Below are 21,776 nucleotides of genomic sequence, written 5' to 3' on the forward strand. Positions count from 1 at the left end.
TTTCACTGTGCTCTGTACACACCATACCATTGTGTATCTGTTCCCTCCCTCTGCCATGCCACTGAAGAGTCTTTTAATCTTGGCCAGAATTGATGTCAGTAAAGCCAAGCCTATGCAGAAAACTGGACATTTAAACCCTCTCTGTGCTTTTTTCACAAGTTCATTTATCAGCTGCTCCTTTGTTCTGTGTTCCTAACCTCACCTGCATTCTTTTTCTGTTCTTTCACCCTCTGCTTATATATTTAGGTTTGTAGCCCTGTCCTTTCCCTTCTTCCCCTCCTTCAGTCTGTGAAGAAACCCAATTCTCCTGACCATCTAATTTAACTTCGATTCCCTCCTAGTCATTAGGCTTCTCTATTGAGGCCAAAAAGGTCTGGCAACCTCTTTGATGGGTTTGCTAAGCTGTTGATTTAAATTTTACAGGCTTTGTGATGCAGAGAGACTGTTAAATCACTGCTCCCATGACAGGTTTCTAAAAGGCTGGAGGAAGACAGGGGATTGAATAGAAAATTGGAAGAAGTGAGAGAAAACAGGAGGGTAGAACTTCTGGAAGGAAGCATGAAGAGTAATTATGGGCCAGGTAGATGACAAGAGTCTGACAGGGAGAAATCATTTTAAAGAAGAGTGTGTATGCATGTGTAGATGGAGAAAGGCAGGTTAGAAAAAAGACAGAGGGACATTTGTCAGAAGGAGCTGAAACCATGGTGACTGGGTTCTGAATGCTCAGCATCAGGGCTGATATTTAAGGACAACTTCAAGAGGTTCTGATCAAGAAAGTCCAGCTGTGTGGTTTCAGGTAGATTCTCTTATTAAAAAAACCAATCCAAAACAACAACGAAACCTGTGAAAAAAACAACCAGAAACAAACAAACTGACTCCAACAAACAAAATACCTAAAGAAATCCAAACCCAACATTGAGGCTGTGTACCATTCAAAGCATGTCAAGAGAGCTTGACAGAAAAATATTTTAATAGCCTGCTCCTCTTGTGCTGATTGATTACAGCAACAGCTCAAAGATAAGCATTCTGTCAAGAATCATTAATATCTGTCAGCCAGTAGTAGCTGTGCAATATCTGAAATTCAAGCTGTTGAAAAGCATTCTATCCTTGCCTTGTGCTGAAAACCAGTAAATGAATATTCATGGTAGCACACACAGCTTACAAACAGTTCTTCACTTCACATAGCTTTCAAAAGATGAGCGTGCAGGTTATTACCACAGTTTAGGTGTGAAAATAAGTTCCTGCTTTTTTACTTCTTTATACTTTGACAACTTAAATTCCTGTAAATGACATGGAATATATTTACCACAATCGTTTGCCCAAATCTTACTATTCATCTCCAGTCTTACTATTCATATTCCAATGAGATGTAAGATTTTCTTGTTGCCTGTATCAGAGGGAAGGAAAAATTTAAGATCTGGAAGATTTAGATCCTACTTAGGTGATCCTGTATGTGGCAGAAAATTGAATTACAGAAGGCAAGTTCTTCAGTGCTTAATCAAGCAAAATACTTGTGACTACTGCAAAAACTCTTCAGGAAGTCCTCTGATGTTGTGAAAGTTCTCCCTGATCTGTGAGAATTCTCAGGGAATGTGCCCTTAGTGACTGCCCTGGGACTGCTGCAGGGTTAAGCTACATCCAGTGTTGTGTCAGCAGACAATGGGCATCTGGGGCACTTTTCCTTTTGGAATGCAAAGATCAGGATTTAAGTTCAGGAGGAGCCATTGCTCTGACATTGTGTACCCTATGTCACAGTGATGAAGTTTTCTCTGAGGTTTGACTCCTGATGATGTGCTAGGGTTTACTTATGATGAGATTTCACCAGTTGGTATAACTGCCTTATTTTCTTGTGATTCCTAAGACTTTGTTCATGCACCTATGTGAAATCACTTCAATGAATCTTAGAAATTACTTTTCCTAGGATCTTTTGGGAGTGCTAGGATAGTAGGTGTCCTTGACCTGCTGTGGCTGGTCAAGTAAAACTTCTCTGAGCAAGCCTGCCAGAAAACACATTACTCACTGTGGAGAGGTGAGAGCAGAGTCTGTGTTTGTGTCCAGAGATATCTGCCTCCTCCATTCTAATCCATTATTTCATGGTTCAAAGGCTTCAAGGATATGGAAATATTTGGAACACACCCCTGCTGTATTTATGGAGATTGGAGCAGTTCTACTAGTAAAAACTCGTTTCCTTTCCTTTCTGTTTGATTCAAAATACTCAGTCACCTTTAGGTGAAGGAACTCTTCAGAAGAATGGAAGACCTGAGCTCAGATCTCTGCTCCTGCACTGATATTTGAAACAGGCCTGTTGTATCCCAGATGTTCAGTGACTGCAGGGGATTGTACTTGTACTATAACCTTCCCAATCGTTCTTCCCTAAGCAAGGAAAAGCTTTGTGTGCCTAACTATTGGATGAGGTTTGTAAGTGCAAATTACTGACAGATATTTCATTGCCTTTGAGAGTCCTCTGTACTTTCTGTTGGACAGTTTCAGCTTATTAGCATCTGCAAATGCCATTTCTGGGTGTCTGGCAGGTACTGCACAAGCAGGACAGTTTTCTAAAAAGGTCCCAGTGGGATAGTAACACATCCTTACTTCTGGCTGGATATGTTTGTTTATGTGCAAATATATTTGCATTTTGTGGTGACTTGCTAACAAAGCACAAAATGCAGCTGCCTGCTATCTTTTAGATGTCAGATGATTTCTGTGTAATATTTACTTTAAAAAGAATTTAGGCAGTATCTCTTACCCAGTAGCATCTACCCCTGAATATCATGATTATCCTTTTTAGAAGTGAGGAATGGAACTCCCAGCTGTATGCATGTTTACTGCTGCTTTTAGTCCTGCTGAGTTCTAATAAAAGAGCAGACTCAGCCTGGAAGAAAAGTACTTTTAAGACTGGAGCCATAGGAAGAGAAATGAATACCTGTTTCAGAAAGTTAGGCTGTAACCCTCTTCACCACTCCAGCGGCAAGTGTTCCTCTCATATGCAGTCATCCATGGTATGTCATTAAAAACACAACAGTGGTTCCAGTTATTTTTTGATAAACCCTCTGTGTCTTCACTAGCCTATCATTTCACTTGTCAGTAAAGCAGGGCCCCCTTGAGAAGCCTCTGTCTATGAGTTATTCCCATGTCACATTCCTGTAAATACTGTGTGCACCTCTTGATTTTGGTCTGCAAGCACACCTGTGATTAGTGTGTGGGAGGAGCATGACTCAGACCTAGTCATTCCAGTGACAATTCTTCTTTAAGCACCCCAAATTAGTCCTCATGGGTAAATGTCATCTTTGTCTCCAACCTCACTGGTTTAGTCAACATAATTCCAAACTTCATTATTCTTATTTGTGTTATGAACAGTATTAAATCTTTGTAACTATTTGGTGATACCAGAAGAGGGGAGGTTTTGTGTCACTATAGGACATGAAGCAACACGAGCACACACACTGCTGCTCTCAAGGTCAAGAAAAGAGAAGTTTATTTTCTGACTCTTAACATTTTTAGATTTCTAAAAGTGACAGTGGATTGGAGGGTGTAAGTACCACCTCTCCAATGACACTGGACAAACTAACAGTCTATCAAATTTCTCTTCCTCCATAAAGGAATGCAAAACAATAAGTTATTTACAGAAAATATCAAAACAATAAGTTACTTACAGAAAGTATCAAAACAATAAGTTATTTACAGAAAGTGTGTGAGAAAGTTTGTTACAAGAATGTAAACATCAGAAGGCTGAGAAAAATCTTAAAAAATCAGGGCAACAGTTTTGGACCACTTTGTCTTTAGGTTTGTTTGGGAGGTGTTTGAAAAGCCTGTGCAGAAAATACTCACGTAATTGTTTGTACTTGTTGCACCCAGAAGTAAAATCTGTGCATGTGCAAGAAGGGATTGGCAGGTTGGTGATGAGCCTCTTGCAGTCTGGCCGTGGCTATTGAAGTAACAACACCCCAGGGTGGCTTACCAAGGTTTGGTTGCATCAAAAGCTTCAGACTGAGCTGCAGAAGGCAAAGCACACAGGTGCAGTGTAGTCCAGTTAAGTGCACTAGCTTTAGGGGTTTAATTTCACAGTAGAGGAGATCTGAAGTGAGAATGAATTGTTGTCCTTATGTCCAGTTTGCATTAATGCAGTCAGGTGCAGCCATGCCCTTAGCTCTTGCGGGCTGGTCTGTCACCTGGGCAGAGCTGGAGCTCCTGGGTGATGAGCACAGCCTCCCTGGTGTCTGGGCAGTGCAGAGGTCACTGCTGGTTTCACAGTGAGACTGCTTGGAGCAAAGTCAGCTTGAAGGGCCTGCTGAGTGTAAACCAGGTGAGCTACAGAAGACACAGGCTTCCAGGTACCCACTTTCAGTTGCTTTCAGGGTTTTGTTTAACTAATTTTGTGTTTGGGGACAATACAGTTAATCCAAAGAAGTGTCTTCTCTCTGGAATCTGAGACAAGGGATATGCAATTTTTCCATCAGCTGTCTGGTTGAGGCCAGCACTCTTACCACCCACCTTTGGTTCTCTTCAAAATGACACCGGAGTACCTCCATCCCACTCTGCTTTTATGTTGGGGTAATTTATAGGCATTAAAATTTTACCTTTTCTTTTGTTCTCAGAGAAGACAAAACCTAAAAAAAGACTGTGCTGTACTGCTACATAGACAGCAGAAGCTTTTGTAAGTCATTGGATGAAAGTTAGGGGTTGAAGAGAAATGCATTGTCTTGGTATTTCTCTGAACTGTGTCCTTAACTTCCACCACAGGCAGACATGCCCACACCTTGCAGTAGTGCTTAAAGCATAGCTGAGTAGAGGTTTTAAGCCTAATGAGAGTGAGATCACTGCAGTCTCAGGGGAAGCCTTGGGTCCTTCCTTCTTGTGGTCAGACTGGTTGTTTCAGATCTGAACATGATCAGCAAGGAATGCAGCCAGCTATGAACTTCCCACATGGGTGCTCTGGTGGGAGTAGAGAGGAGCCACCTGAATCCAATTATCATTTGGAACAAAGAATTACTCTAAATGTAAGATTCCTTAATTAAATGAGGTTGAAGCAATGACCAAAAGGAATCAGACAGGAGAATTTTGCTTGAACTTTGCAAGGGACTTTAGCCATTAAACTCTTGTGTTGCATCAGTGATGGGGGCAAGTTTTGTCCAGAAATCCATATGTGTAAGTGCTGGATGGTGGCTTTGGTATGCAAAATTCAGATCCAGTACTGAACTCTCAAAGACCACAGTAGGTTATTGCAAGAGGAGGCCCAATAGTTGCTATCAGGAGCAGACCTGAGGCAGCAGGGCAAAGCCCAGCAGAATGTGTGGCAGCAATGAAGGGAAAGGACCAGAAGGTTTGGATAACAGATGATCTCCTTGAGTGTCCTTAGATTTCCCTCCTGCAAGGCTATGTAGAAAGGAAGATACAAGTCACAGAGGAAACAGCATGAACAGAGGAATGCTAACAACAATGTAGGTAAGCAGTTTCACATGAAGAGAACTTTTCCTAATTGTGGCTTTTGATTTTTGTTTTTGTTCTTTTGTTTGTGTAGGTCTATTTCAGTAATAGATTTTACAATGAGGAGAGTTGGTGTTTAACTGGGGGAAACCATTTGAGCTAAGTTGAGAGTAGATAAAACTGAGCTTTGAAAGCAAAAGCTTTCATGTGGGTGCAAATGAGTAAAAATCTAGAAGCAGTATCTGGAGATTTAATTTTAACCAAGTAATTGAAAATGGCCATGCATTACCCTGCATAAACTGTAGAAGAAAAATTATGCCCTTAAATGGCTCAGTCGTCATTTAAATGGTGATCTGTTCATTAGTGCTGGGAAATGAAATGGAAATCCATTTCAATTTTCTAGACAATTTAAATTTTATTGTCCATAAAATTCTACAAAACAGTAAAAGAGTGTCCTTTCTTACAAATTGCAGAGGATTTAATCAGATTTGGCATTTTATTAATTCTCATCATGGTAAAACCTGCTAGTGTTTTACCATGAACTCATTGAGCTGAGTTCATCCTGTGTTGGTAAAAGGGTCCCACTGGGGAGTCTGACCTGGTATGTTTGGAACAGAGATAGTTTTTGCAGCTCTTATCTCTTTGTACACTTACTTTCTTCTTGGTAATCAAATTGGCACATCGAGCAAATCTTGATGATGCTCCATGTTTTGAGCATGTGTACTTCAGCGTTGCTCTAGACTAATCCTTTATGACATTCCTGAAGATGTTGTGATAAATATACTGCTCTTTACAGGAACTGTAGTTGTGAAAATTGGTACATTTTCTTGCCATTCTTTTTTACCTTATCAGAGATAAACCTATCTTGTGGGGAATAAAATTTAGAGAGGTGACTGGGAAGTGCCATTTTCTGTAGAATCTTCCTTTTTCTCTAGTCCTACCTTTGATTTATCATTATCACTATTTCAAATCTCGCCTGTTGATCTTGTTGTCCCATATTGTTACATTTTCTCTGAAATAAATTGAGTCTGCAAGGAGTTTTCTGTGGACTTGTTGATTAAACTGTGCGAGTTCTTGGAAAGTCTTTTTGTTATCAAGGGTTAAGGCCTTAATTTCAATTAATGGCTAGGTATTACTGTGTTTGGAGTTAGTCATAGCTTTCTGTCAGGTCTAAGAATTTACCTGTAAGTTGAGGCAGAACATACATCCTCCAGTCTGGTTTATGATGCACTTTTAAATGAAAAACAGTGCTACCCTCATTGGGACTCACTATAGTCAGTGGAAGTGCTGGGCCTTGCAGAGAAATGGATGCCTTCAGGTAATTTAAGTAAGAAGAGTCAGGTGAACTCATTGGTCCGCAAGTGCTGTTTGTTTATAGAATAAGAGTGTGCAGCCCTGTTTCCCTGAAAGTGAGGGATGCTCGTGGTTAGGGATTTTGAAGTCTATCAGCTTGAAGTCTCACTGTATCCAAGATGCTCTTCTCTTTAATTCCTTTCAGCATGATGCTTCTCTTGTCTTCTGTTGGTGTCCCTTTACAGCAGAAAGTTAGTGTATGACCAGATTGTTACTCCTTAATTTGTCAACCACGAACACATCTAAGTCCTCAAAGGCTACTTGGGACTTGTTTTGCATCTGATTCCTTTAGTATAATCTGCTTTTCTGCAAGCATTTTGGCTGCAGTAGAGTCTGTGGCTGCCTTTAAATCCCCCTCTGGTGACTGTTGGTACCTTTCAGGATAAATACAATTCTAAACTGTAGCTGTCAAAACAAATGAGTGATGAGTTTTGTGAATCAGGATTCTTGCTGTTTTACTAGTTGGGACATTTCTGAATTTGCCAAAATCTAGATTTTGCAGTGTTAATTAGTGGGACTGTGTTAATTTAGTCAGGTGCTGCTGTGCAGAAGTAGGAGCCTTGGCCAGGGAGGTAATAGCCACCACTCTGGATTGGCAGGAGGCTTTATCCTCTCTTTTCATAAGCAGGCTCTTGGATCCAAGATGCAGCATTTCATAGAGAGCAGGGCGGTGTTGGCCCTTCACTGTCAGCTGACAGGAGAGAGCTGTTCATGATAAAGAGCTTTCTCACAGGCCTGATACTGAAGTTTCTTCTGCTGGCTTGTACTCACTGTGGCTCTGATGGCACCTCTGATCAGTTGTGCTCTGTGTGTTTTTCCATGCTGTTTATCTTAGCCCAAACATGCTGAGGGCAAGAGCAAAACCTGTTAGAGAGCTGTGCTGTGCGTGTTGCTTGCCAGCCACAACACCTGTGATTGCTGCTATCAGCTGTGTGGGTGCTTCCAGATCAACATCTTAAAAAAAAAAAAAAAAAAAGGCTTTGAAGCGTCCTAAGGGATGCTGGAATTCTGGAATTCAACATCTTTGGAAGGTTTGGTAGTTTACCAAAACTTGCCTCTCCTATAGTAAGTCTTAAACTGGTAAAATATAAGTCATTGCAAATCAGTGAGGTAACAGGAGGTTGTATGGCTGTGCTGCTGTAGTAGCAGGCTGCTTTTATTTTGTAGAGTTAGGGTAGGGTGTGAGGAGAGGAGCAGCAGGAGCTGCCTCTGGTGTTTCTTCTATAGCTGTTCTTAACTTCCCTTTCTGCCCTCATACACTGCAGACAGCCTATTTTAAGGTGCACAGATGTTTCTACTACTCTAGTCCTTGGTAGTTGCTTAAGTGGCTTCTTAGAGCAGCTGTTCCCTTGTTTATGTCTCTGACGTTCATTTAATTGCAGTTCTTTTTTTTTTGGTGATGGGAAGATGAAAAAACCCCATGTGCTGATGCTCTGTTCTTTAACCTTTATCAATTGTGTCATCACTGGTGTCCTACCCTTCTGCAGGGGAGACATTTCCATTGTAGCTGGAGCCCAGTGTTGTCCTTCTCTGTCCCAATTTTGCTGTCAGCAGGGTGATTTCACCAAATGTGATGATGAGAGTAAGAAGATTTGCTGTAGGATTCAACTAAGAGTTTAATAAAATTTGCCTGTGGTCTCTCATCTTTCATCCTAGCAGTCAAGTGCTTGCGCCACATGGTTTGATGTGCATGTCCCTCATAGCCTATTCAGGCTTCCTGCTTTGCTCTTTGCCATTAAATTGATTTTCAGACTTGCTCAGTAGTGTGCCAGTTCTCTGATCTTTGCCATTGCTACTGCCTTGCTTCAGAGGTGCAAATTAGAAGCTGGTGGCATGAAAGAGGGAGGTGGAGCAGTGTATTGTTTCTGTCCAGAAGAACAGAGAGCTGTGGGAAGAGCAGGATTTAACAGTTACTGGGACAGCAAGGGGGAGAGCTGTTCTGGGAATTTACTTTCACTTGAAAAAAATGCTATTTCCCGGGTTGTGAAATTCAGGAAGTGATGTACATGCTATGACTAGCAATTGTAATTTGTTTTATAACAGGTGAAAACGTTCTGGATATATATCGTGAAAAGTCATGAAGTGCAGAAAATTAATTGACCTATTCGATTTTGGCTAAGTTGTTTACATTTATTCTTTACTAGCTAAATGGAATATCTTTATACATTGTGTTAGTAAAATAACAAAGGGTAGATAAAAGATTACAAATAGGAAACTTTATAATGCACAAAACTTCCTAAGAAGAAGCAAATTAGGCAGCTCTGGGTCTGTCTGTACTGTTCTAGAAGGTTGTGTAGATACTTGATAGGTACATCTCGCTTCAGAAGCTTTGGTATCAGATTGCAAGACTACAAAGAACAATTCTATCAAAACTAGCTTTGTGAACAGTTCTTTAAGATACCTGTTCAGTTTGGTATTTGCTTGTATATTGTGCTTAACAGTTCAGTGCTTTTCTATTAACTGCATGTTCTCTACCCATCAGTAGGCATAATTACCACTAATCAAGACCCCTAATCTCAAGCAATTATAAGCTCTTACATTGTTCTAATTGCACATTTGAAAATAATGTAATTTTCTCGTAGAATTATGAGATGATCCATACAATTAATTTCTGCTTTTCTTTTTATCTGATCCGTGTTAATTTTGTGTGACCTCACAATGTATTATCTGAAAAATGCCTTTGAGACTTGCAGTTTTTCTGGTTAATTTACAGTTGTGTTTCATATTCAGTAAGAAGTGATACAGTGCAACAAATTTTCAAGGCTGTGCTTTCAACCTTCTATGAACTGAAAAATTTGTTGTATATTATGAACTTGTTGGCGAAACAGAAGTGCAATTATCCATTTAAATCATCTACTATTTGTAAATGCAGGTGCTTGCTCTTTGAATAGTACTTAGGTTACTGCAGTATGTAAAAGGGGTTTATTTTGGTTTTTTAATTGTTAAATTGGAATTTACATGCAGACAGACAGACTTTCTCAATCACCTTTCCAGGCAGCAAAAATGAAGGCAGTTCATTTTCAGAAAGTACTGCAAGCCCTGGGGGCAGGATATAAGAGATTGTTCAGTAGTTGAAGTTGGTCTCACTTGTTGCTGTGTAGTTCTGCACACCTTTTGTGTGCCAGGCCATTGCATGAGTGTGTTTTGAACAAATCATCGTCAGTCTGTTGATTCATCTCAGGAACCAAATGCAGCACTTGCATCTGTAAATGGAGTAATTGTAAACCTCTCATTCTTACAGACAGAATTTCTTCCTGTTACAATTCTAAAATTAGACCCCAGATCTTTTACTGTGGACCTACACTGGCTTGTATTTATTTCTATATTCTTACTTGTAACATCACTAAAAATAGCAGATGATTCGGCGACCTTTGCTACCTGTGTCTGACCTTCATGATTCACTTGTGGGTAATTTGCTGCTGCAATTACTATGGTCCTGTCTCTGATGTTATTTAAACACTGGTTTAAATGACTGCAGTGTAAATGAGCAGCCACATTGTTGGGGACAACATGTTTTTCTTTATTGTAAGAAAATAATATTTACATCAGGGGGTGAGTGCCACATCATTTTCGAGGGATCTTGACATTCCTGGAGAAGAAATGCTGGAGATTTTGCTCTGTCATAAATAGCCCAACTTTCTTCCTTTAGTAGGGTGTGTGTTTCTGAAATCGTTCTGGGGCTGCAGTCTACTGCAGTGGGTTCATTTCATTATTCCTTTGAAAGTAAGGAAAGGCACAGAGCCAGCTCCTTCTGTGCAGAAGAGTTCAAGGTTTAATATGCTAATGTATCTACCCAATATTAGGCTGCAAAAATCCTTGGCTTTGATGTGTCTTTAATAGTAATAAAATGGTTGGCTAATGATAAATTAAGGATGTAAGCTTGGGAATTAAAAAAAATTAATCTAGGCAGAAATAATTTTCCTTGCCAAGATAATTGTCATACTGGAACTGCAGTTTGCAGTGGAAATTCATTGCTTTATAATAATCAAAATAGGCAATCAAACTTCTGGCTTTTCTTTAGGCTTCACATTAAAGCTGGACATTAATGGCACAGAGTGGGGACTGCATTTTACCTTTGCTGGCCTGGAGCTGTACATGCCAAGGTACTGAACCCCCAGGTCTCACTGTTTTCCAGAGAGCAAAGATAAAAATCTGCCTGCCATCCTCTCTCTAATTTGTCACCTATTTCAGTGCTGGGCTGGCTCTTGTGCTGCTGCAGTCTCCTGTAGTGTCATGTTTGCATCTGCATAAGAGAGAGCAAACCAGGACTTACTCAGGGATAGGTAATGCTTTTCTAATACAAAAATACTAATGAATTAAGGAGCTTTTATGGTAAATCTGTTTTGTAAAGCATTTTATCATTCTTCACTACTCACTGGACTGCTCGGTATAGTTTTGTTCAAGCACAAGTTTAGGTTAAACAGGGAAAATAAATGTTTCTGGTCACTGTAATAATGCTCCCCCTCTGAGAGAGCACATTTTTCTGCATATTTTTATACCTGTTTGTACAGAGGAATAGATGGAAAAAGGGAGAGCTGTTCTCTACAGAAACTCATAAAAAGGAAAGTCATGCAGCATCAAGAAGGAATTCTACAGAAAATCAGCAGTCTAAGGGCCTTGAGCCAACCTTAACTTAAATCACATCTCTTGATGATCAGGGCAAAGACTGTTCTGTAAGTTTCTTCTGCACAGTATCAAAGGTTTTTTGTTGGTCATAGAACCCTAGAGCATCTTAAGTGGCTTAAGGATATCTGCCTATAACACTCACCTGAATAAATAGCTGCATTCTCAAAGGAAGGAGTGGGATGATTTTTTTTTTAATAGCTGGTGAAGGAATAAATAAACAGCAAAAAGGGGTACTTCAGTAAAGCAAAATATATTTTTTATAAATATGTCTTCTCGTTGACTTATTTTTATTTCAAGTGGAAGAGATATGGTACTCACAATTTAGTGCTTGTTTTGGGGGACAGGAAATGATTAAGAGGAAGAACTTACTCAGCAAGCCAGAGCACTTATGGGTGGTTATCATCACATCTGCAGTCTGACTGTTCCTCTCCCTCTACAGCCAACCTGTCACATATCACTGACCTGATTCATAAGAGAGAGCTCCCCTTGAGGCTTCCTGTCTCTCCATTTCATCCAGGGCTGGATTGGCTGGAAGAGCCCCAGCCCCAGCCTCTGCAAGCCATCAAAGCTGGCTGCTGAGGCTGCCACCAGCCTGCTGTTCTCTCTTGGCCTTCAGCAGATGGAGCTTCTCAAGTCCTGTGTGTTTTCATCTGCTTCTCTCCACGCTTGGAAACACTGCCTTTTTTTTTCTGCCTGGTGTTTATTCTTAAACCCATCTTGATGAACCAGCTGGCTTCACAACTGTGTTGTGTGAAGTCAGGAGGGCTGTGCAAAGGTCTGCCTCTGAGGGCTCTAGATCTTGCCTCAGGCCTTGCTGTTCTTTTGCCTGAAGAATGTAAAATGTAATGCGAGTTTTTATGTATTATTAAACTTATGTCTATAAATTACTGACCCATGGTAGCTGTTTATTGCATATTCCATCTTCTGCTTTGATGCACTGCTGCTGTCACTCCGAGGTGGGTAACGATGACTCAGCTTACTGCTGTGATAATGCACTTAAAGCCTGGAAATCTGTCACTGGTGGTATTTCAACACAGGTGCCATAAACCTGAGATGAAAAATTAAAGTATTTGCTGTCAAGTTATTTCTCTTAAAATTCTTCTGTCTACTGTTGTTTTGTAAGGTTTTGGGTACTGCTGAGTTGTTTAATGGACAAACAACCGTGTTTTAGGAGGTCTGGGATGCAGGACATGCTCTCACAAAAGAAGGTGTTGGTCCTCAGTTTGCAGTGCTGAAGGTGACCTATAAAATGCTTGTGCTCATCAGGCCCTCCTAATGAAGCACCGATATTTGCATGCATTTTTATGACCTAGCATTTCCAGCCTTAAAGCCCAGTGGAACACAGACTGATCACCACATCTTACCATGTATTTTCTCTGTGTTTTTTCTTCTTTTTCACAGCCCTTCTGTATGCCACCATTTTTGGTAATGTAACAACCATATTTCAGCAGATGTACGCTAACACAAACAGGTACCATGAAATGCTGAACAGCGTCCGGGACTTTTTGAAGCTCTACCAGGTCCCCAAAGGACTGAGTGAACGAGTGATGGATTACATTGTTTCCACCTGGTCAATGTCCAGGGGAATAGATACTGAAAAGGTAAGTAAATTAAACTGCAAGGAAAGAAGTCACATCCTGAAAGTAGTCCATTAAAATAAACAGGAGGTACTGTCTTAGTAAAGGAGACAAATATTCTTTAAATAGTTCTAAGCAGCAGCTTCCCTTAATTTTTAACTTTTAAATACAGTATTTCAGCTATTCTGTCATACTGACATATGATAGTGGTAAAAGTATGTATGTTTTGCTAGTGAAATGGTATGAAGTAGTACAAAAGTGATAAAGAGGAAAGCTCAGTTTACTATAAATAAAGGTGATAAGTAAATAACAAGTTCCAGACTGTAACACACAACCTCACAGTTTTTCCAAATGAGATTTTTTTTGCAATATTTCTTATGAGGTTGCTTGCAGCTCTGTGGGCCTGAAAACAAGGTAATTTTTTTTTGTCATTGGAGAGTTTGAATGTAATATTCTGTGTGCAGGTTAAAGATATTAATGAAAACTGGAAGTATTTAATAGCGTATTGCTTGAAATCTACTTTGTGTAAGGCAAGCGTTACCATTCTGATTCATTGCATTGACAAATAAATTCCCATTCTGTCTTTTAAAATAACGGATGGCCTTTCACCAGAACAAATGTACAAATGTAGCTCCTTGTCGCTTTCATATTAGTTGCCAATTTTTGTGGGGATAGACAGTTTTTCTTCTGCTTGTAAAGAGATGTGATTTGTGGGGTGGATCATTCAGGAAATCATACCAATGCTCTGGTCACCAGCCTTCTGGTTGGCAGCTTAATTTAGTATTCTGAACCGTGGATGATGCAGTTAAAGAGCAAACAGTGTCATTTCTGTACAGCTGTTACAGCATCATTATGAAGGAGGAGAACAGATGTGGCCTTGCACTGAGCTGCCTGGAGACTGAGGGGCACACAGGGCACTGTTTGCTTTCCTAAATGGTCTTCAGCATATCTGCCATTTTTAGATCCCAGACATGATTCTGTAAGCACTGTCTGCCATACTAGCTTTCAGAAAGAAATTATATTTTAGTGCTGGATAGCACTGGTTAGAAGCTGTTCTGCATGTTTTCTCACAATCTGTCTTTGTGTGGGGTTGTGATTCGAGGTAGGTGCATTTGGAGAAGGTGGGGAGACATCTGAGGATACATAGTGTAATGAGTGCTGGTGCTTTCATGCAGCCCCCATTACAAACTCCTGTCATCATTTTAACAAAACAACAAGAAAAAATTGCTATGTAAAACATGTTGTTGTTTTTTTTTTTAGCATATCTTCAAAGTTCATTCTTGGCTTCCTTTGATAAGGAGAGAAATGCTTTAAGAGGATGCATTTGGAGACAGCAGAATAACCAAACCAAGCACAACAATACTCAGTGTAGCCTTTGAGAATTATCTTAATAAGCAGGAAAGAAGTCTCCAATTGTCAGGACACCAAAGAGCTTAATACAGTGCTGTTTTCAGTAACTGGTGTGTTCATAGCTGAACTGCTGCTGGCCATGACTGCTAAATCAAGAACTCAGCTTTCATCTGCACAGCAAAAGCTGTGGTTGGCTGTGCCAATCCAGAAACTCCCAGGTCTGAGCTCTGTTGTTTTGATGCCTGTGCATAACTTCTGGGATGTTTTATCATGAATAGAACATGTATTGCTCATGAGGCAGAACAGTGGTACTTGTGCTCCTCTGAAACGCAGTGCAGCTTCCTACAGATGAGGCAGAGACTTAAATATGAACTGAGCACAGAACTGGTCCTGTCACTATTTTGTAGGCCATGAATTAGTCAGTTCAGTGTTCACTGCAGACACGCTAAGTTATTGGTCTAGAAAATGCCACTGCAACAAAATTTAACCAAGAGCTACTGAAAGATTCTAAAATTGATCCATGAAGATACATTTCTTACCTCCCTTACAAATGAAAGTCTTCTTCCATTTATCTGTAGATCTCAAATGTCTTTAATCGCTTTCATTTTTGTGAAGTCTGGAGACAACTTCTTTAAATGGAGAATGGAAAATTGGTTAACTTCCTCTAAGACTGCTATACCAAAAAGTTTTTGGATAATAGCATCATTTCAAATATTCTCTTGTATACTCAGGGGGGTTTGCTGCTATTTCTATTGCAACAACCCTTTTTGTGTGTGATGTCCAGGTAACTGGAAAGTGTGTGTAATTCCAGTAGTAAAATTTGGCAAGAATATGCCACTAGAGAGTATTTTTATCGCCAGAGTAAATGAGATAATGGAAAAGACAGATATGGCCACTGCCTGTGTTCCCTGTTAAATGCTGGCCTTGCTGCCCCAGCTCATTTCTGTGAGCCTGGAAAACTGGGAACTGGCAGTTTTGGCAGCTCTTCTGTACAGGGCAGCCAAGAAAAATCATCCCCGAGTGCCCTACGCCTAAGCACTATACAAATACATCTCTTTTAAGAAGTTGTATCTGTAATAAAATGTCTGTTTGGAGGTGGGCCAAAGATGTTGATATTGGTGGTGGAGTTATTTGCCTTTGGAGTACCAGGCATGATATCTGAAACCAGTGCCATGCACAGAATTAATAGCTTGGTTCTCTGCTCAGATCTTGCACAGAACACCATTTCAAAGCGTAGGCATAGCCATAGTGCTTCCTGTGTTACTTTTGTGTTTTTCAGGTGTATTTGCAGTGAGACATCTTTTCTTTCCACCTAGGAAAATGTGTAGGAATAACTCTGAAGCTCAACTGGAGTGCTCCTTAATTGGGTGGAGTAGTTATTACTAAGAAAATAATAATGAAAAAAGAGGCAGACTCAGACTACTCGATGTTCCTCTCAAATAATATGTCCTAGACGTGCTTCATCATAGACCATCCCCCAAGGATTTTGTTATCCCCAAACCCTGTTCATGTCACTTCTTTCCACTTTTAATCTGCACATGCAGCAGTGATTTGGTATTCTTTCCACTTGGCTGTCCGTATTACATTAAAACCCTTCAGAAACGGCCCTGGCTGGTACCCGCTGTGCTGAGCATCAGCTCCATCAGCTCGTGTTCTCTTAGGACCACACATCATGAATTGCCGTGAGGAACATTCCATTTGGGAGATCAAAAGCTGCCCAAAACAGCATCATACCTTAAAGTCCCTTTTCTGTGTAAACAAAAAACTTGTTAGTGCCACTCGGGGGTAAATTTGGATACCTGCAATTCTCAATGTTATGAGTTAATTAAACTTTAAGTGATTTGTTTTAGTTGCTAAAGCATATGACTTGTGCAGGCTTTTCATGGAATCTGCTTATCAAAAAAATGACCTACCCTCTAAAAACAATTATTCTGGAAGCTTTTCTTCAACACCTTCTGTACTGCTGGGCTCTAAGTGTTTTTTTTGTCTTAAAAACCTTAGGTCTTCAATATCCAGCAGAGCATGTTGCTGAGAGGAAAACTGTGTTTTCCTTCAGATGTTGTAAGGTAGACTAAGTTAGTGTTGTTGCTTATGTGGATAAATAATATAAAAATAAATTCTGAGATTAGAAATAAGAAGGAGGAAAGTGGTTCTTAAACCTTGCGTGGTAACCTAGCCATAGCAGGCAGATAGAAGCCATGCACAGGAGCTGATTGCCCCCCTGGTTTCCCTCTCAGGTTTTGCAGATTTGCCCTAAGGACATGAGAGCCGATATCTGTGTTCACCTGAACCGCAAGGTTTTCAAGGAGCACCCTGCCTTCAGGCTGGCCAGCGACGGGTGCCTGCGGGCGCTGGCCATGGAATTCCAGACGGTGCACTGTGCTCCAGGAGACCTCATCTACCACGCCGGGGAGAGCGTCGACAGCCTCTGCTTCGTGGTCTCGGGCTCCTTGGAAGTGATCCAGGATGATGAAGTTGTTGCTATATTAGGTGAGTTTCAGAGCTGCTAATGTGCATTTGCATAAATGCCAAATATTTGTGTGGCAGTGTTCACAGGGGTCCCAGGACAAGGGAAGAGATGAGAATCTTCACTCCATGTTTCAGAAGGCTGGTTTATTATTTTATGATATATATTATACTAAAATGATATATTAAAACTATACTAAAAGAATAAAAGAAAGGATTTCATCAGAAGGCTAGCAAGCAAAGGAATGGAATGGAATGATAATAAAATCTTGTGACTGACCAGAGAGTCTGAGACAGCTGGACTGTGATTGGCCATTAATTAAAAACAACCACATGAGACCAATCAAAGATCCACCTGTTGCATTCCACAGCAGCAGATAATTATTGTTTACATTTTGTTTCTGAGGTCTCTCAGCTTATCAGGAGAAAAAAATCCTAGCACAAGGATTTTTCATAAAATATATCCATGACATATGTGCAGCAATTTATAGCCGCCTCTACTCATTCTTTAAAGAGCTTCAGATAAGTTTGTTTTTCCACTGAGAGGTTTAATGGCATTAGATGGTTTAAGGGCAACCATCTAATATCCAGATTGCTTCAACCCTGTTTCATCTGGTCAATGGAAATCTTACTTTTGCATGGGGTCCTGGTCATTCTTGGGGTTTTCCCTGTCTTGATTCCTTCTGTTGGGGAAGATGAAACAGGAAAGCCTTGTAAATATGATTGCCTGGTGAAAGGTTTTGAGAATATGGAAACTATAAGCGAGATTGAAATGAAAGCAAGCTTTGAGATACCTTAGTTACTGAACAACTGGAAAACACTGGTATGGCTGGCTGAAGGTAATCCCCTGTTGATGAAACAGTACCCTCTGCTTGCAGACAGGTCCAAGGGTCAGAGCAGACCCTACTAGCTTGGCAGAAGGGGTCCAAACAGTAGTTTTTAGGGTTTAAAATGTAGCATAGTATGGTAATGTAATGATTCTTATAGGCTGCATGTAAATGCTATAGGATTTGTATCTTGTATTAGATTAGTTAGTGAGAATTAGAGTATTCAACACAGAAGAAGATTTATTGTATTGTAACAGGAACCTCGTTCTCTCTCATCCTCTTTACCACGCTCTTGCCTTCTTTCTCTTTACCACTCTCTTTACCTCCCTCTCCCTCTTTTGGGCCTGCTCTGAGCTGTGGCTGGCAGCTCCAAGCAGGGCCCCTGCACCCAGGCTCTTTGCAATCTCCGTTCATCCTGACCATCCTATCCTCTGGTGCTCCTACACCTTCTAATTAGAAATTCCATTTAGAACTTCAGAAAACTTGAAGTGCCTGGCTTCTCTGCCTCACTCCCACCCTCCCATAATAATCCACTTTCGCTGAAATTTTTCCAGGTGGATTTATTAAGATGTTGTGTTACAATACTTTTTATCTATTTTAAAGTCAAAATAGTTAAAAACATTTAGAGCCGATTTGTGTTAACTTGGGTTGGAGGCATTGAAAATAAACTGATGGGTAGCGAACAGCATTCTGAGGCAAAGCTAACATAAAAGAGTGTGATAATCCAATAGATGTAGATGAATCATGAGGTGGCTGGAGCATTGAGCAGGTGATACTTATCATTTGATTCTGTCAAGCCCTTTTGTGATAAGGTAAATTCTCATGGTGGCTTAATCCTGTAACTGTCACTCATAGCAGCCTGGAAAAAGAGAATAAAACATCTTGGTTATCTTACTTTTTTCTGAACACATACATTCAGCTCTCCTAAGATGAATGTCTACTGAAAAATGAGGGGGCTAATAAATATGCTGAGCTTCATTTTTCTCTACTTTTGAATAGGATTGCTTGTATAACATAGGGTAAATTTAGAGTCATGGAGAATCAAGTTGGTAATACTTTGTGCCACAAAAGAAGCTAAAAAAGTGAGAACTTGGAGGATAACTAATTCCCTTTTGCTCTGGAATCACCTGTGCTGCTCAGTGCTAAGTGACATTTGTAACTTCTGCTTGTCTGTGCTGCACATCAAGAACTTGCTACCTTTTGCCATGTTGAACTCTCATGAATTAACAAATGACAAATGTAGAACACAAGCTAAGACCCCTCAGTTTGTGCACCTTTATGCCACCACCTGAATTCAGCATGAGCAGAAAACCTCAAAACATCTTGCTGCTCTATTTGAGTATGGGTAAAAAAGCACTAAGATCAAATTTCTTTAAAATGTTCTTTAAAGATACCAATTTTCTCCTCATCTTTACTGCTAACTCCTGCATTTTATCATAACACTCACTTTAGAAAACCCTCAGCCAAGATTGCTTGAAGAATCAGTGTTAAGGAAACCTAACTCCTAATCTCTGCTGCTGCAGAGTGATAGCTACAGATAAATGAGGCTGCTCCCTTGGGATCTGGATGAATAGAAGTATTTTGTTGCTGCTCTTCTCCTGGGATGTAACTATCGATCCTCTTCCTACCACCACTTTTTATTTTCTTCTTTTTCTTTCTTTTTCTTCTTTAAAATCTGGAGTCAGTTCCCCGAATCTCACTAAAGTTGGTGAGTTTTATTCACATTTTCTTTGTGAATATTTTAAGTGGAGAGGAAAGTAAAACGAAGTGGGATCTGTTTGGGATTCTGTGAGATTTCATTTTGGATGTGCATCAATTTTTGTGTTTCAGTTTCTGGACTAAGGAATTGCTTTCCTTCCACACTTTTGTGTCCTTTCCTCCTCCAGGCTGTGAAGACTTTTGCTGAAGGTTTCTCTATCCTGAAAAGAAATTATGTATTTAACTAAGTTTTTCACTGTTTTAAGTCAGTTGAACTTCTTTTTCCTTCAGCATTGTGTAATTTAATCCCCACACTACTGAAGGATATGCCAGGACATGGGTCAGGCTTTCCTCTATAACTTCTTTGTACTGTCAGTTTTCTTATCTGTAGAAAACAGTGGTTTGGGGTGGGGTTTTTTCTTGTGTTATTTTGTTTGTTTTGGGGGGTTTTTGGTTTTTTGTTTGTTTGTTTTTATTTTCATAGTTAGCTACATTTGCCAAGTTCTTGATGAATGTATACCAGAAAAAACAAGGCACTACAAGGGGGAAAAAAAGTGCATTGTACAAGAAACATGATTTTTGCTGATCACTCAGCCAGAGCCACCTATGCCATAAATTTTGTTTACCAGTCCCAACCAAGCATAGCTGTGAACATCAGGCACATAATAGCAACCCATGTGAGGAATTCCATAGGGTAATTTTAGTTGACAGGTATGTTACAGAGACTGTAATCTTCTTTCAGGCATTCTGGAAATGAAAATGAAAAAAAATAATGCACAAATTATTCAAGGTGAATTATTTGCTCAGCTCTGGCTGTCATGTAATAAAGCAGCTTTTGTAGCTTGCAATGTAGCCTGTATCTTCCTTACAATGGAGAAATGAATTTTAACTCTAAATCAGTCTGTGGGACTGCTATACAGCATTACATAAACCAAAGGCAAACTGCACTTAATGCTTACAGGATCCAATTCATAGGAAACATTTTCAAGTTCTGAAATAATTTAACCTTGCAGACTGGTATATAAGAGTGTATTGTGTAGCCCTGGAGTGTATTGTGTACACTTGCATAATATCCTTCCAAATAATTTCCATGTAATACCCCAGCAACAGGTATATTCTCAGTTCAGGCTTATGTTCTTAGAACAAAGCACTGACTTCGATTGACTTGGATTAATATGAGTCCTGAGTTGGAAGAAATTGCTCATAGGCCAGCAGTGAAAAAAGGTACTTTTTTTATGTGTCCCCTATGATTGCCTTTCACATTAATTTAAACTAAGACACAAATACAAAAAATATGCAAATTAAAAAAAAAACCAACCCCAAACCTTTGCCTGTTTTAGTAAAAATTGAAAGAAATTGGTGCACTTTGTATGAAGTTTGATTTTTTAGGATGAAATATACATGTTTTGAATTCTATGCAAAATTTATGCTAAAATACAGAAATTACTGATGTTCACACAACACAATCTTTGGATTTGGTGTGTCAAAGAAACAGAAACAAAAATGTAGAAAATGACCTCTCAGCCAGGTGATTGATTTATTTGTGATTCATTCCAATACAAATGAGTCAGAAAAAGACGACCTAGCAGGAAAAGCCACTCTCTTGCTATGTTTTCTATGTTAATGTGTAAGTATGAGAGTGGGATTATGTAGAAGGGAAGTTTAGCTGGTTGGAAGCTGCCTGGATGAGGCACAATAAATTCTGGTTTTGGGAGTTTGCTGTTCTTCCAGTGACGCTGCTGTTGCTGCGTGGGATGAAGTGCTGACGTACACTCAGCACTTTGAGGAAGACTGAGACAAATGACACAGTCCCTGCCCTGAAGAGATCTGAGTGAAGCACAGGTCATGCAGGGCTTCCATTAAGAGAATCTTTTCAACTTGGTTTTGCTTTTAACTTTCCTGAGCCCTCACACTTGGCCTGATGCTGCTTTATCCACCTGAGACTGACAGTGTCTCTTTGAACTACTCTTGCTTAAAGACTTAGCCATTTGTCCTGATGTGGTTAGAAAAAATAAGAAGGTTTGTTTCCTCTGTTAAAAACATTCAAGTGTTTATGTGCACTTAATTTGGCAGCTCTAGTTTCTCTGTTTTGGAGCAGATCTTTCAGGCTAAGACCCTGAACATCTGAAAACCTGACTTTACTGTGGGTCTTTGAAAAGTTAAAACCTACTCATGCTCAGAAGATTGGCTGTTTTAATTTATCAAATGACTTCTTAAAAATATTCCTCCTGAATTAACTGTGTTCCAGGCACAGACCATAAGGTCTGACTGTGGCCTTCTTTGGAATATGCAGGGGAAAAGGCACTTTGCTGCCCTCCAGTCATTTAGTCTGAACCTTTTCAATATCTTCTTACCATTGCTTGAACAAGTACTGATTCCTGTGCTATGTCTCCAGCTGTGTGTGTGCTTAGGTAATTCAATGAAAATTACAGAAAAGAATGTCACTAGCAGCCAA

At 39.9% G+C, this 21,776-nt stretch overlaps 1 protein-coding gene across 2 annotated transcripts in view; it reads left to right on the forward strand.

The window, feature by feature from the left end:
- The window catches only part of KCNH1 (potassium voltage-gated channel subfamily H member 1), a 180,121-nt gene that overhangs the window by 71,652 nt on the left and 86,693 nt on the right, over window positions 1–21,776 (forward strand). For both annotated transcript variants that reach the window (XM_071426719.1, XM_071426708.1), the window contains exons 8-9: window positions 12,805–13,004; window positions 16,568–16,820. In XM_071426719.1, the coding sequence (XP_071282820.1) occupies window positions 12,805–13,004; window positions 16,568–16,820 (453 nt within the window). The remainder of the gene's footprint in view (window positions 1–12,804; window positions 13,005–16,567; window positions 16,821–21,776) is intronic.

The sequence above is a fragment of the Agelaius tricolor genome, unplaced genomic scaffold (genome assembly GCF_023055355.1).
Source record: "Agelaius tricolor isolate 1412-34295 unplaced genomic scaffold, bAgeTri1.0.p SCAF_1, whole genome shotgun sequence".
Taxonomy (NCBI): Eukaryota; Metazoa; Chordata; class Aves; order Passeriformes; family Icteridae; genus Agelaius; species Agelaius tricolor.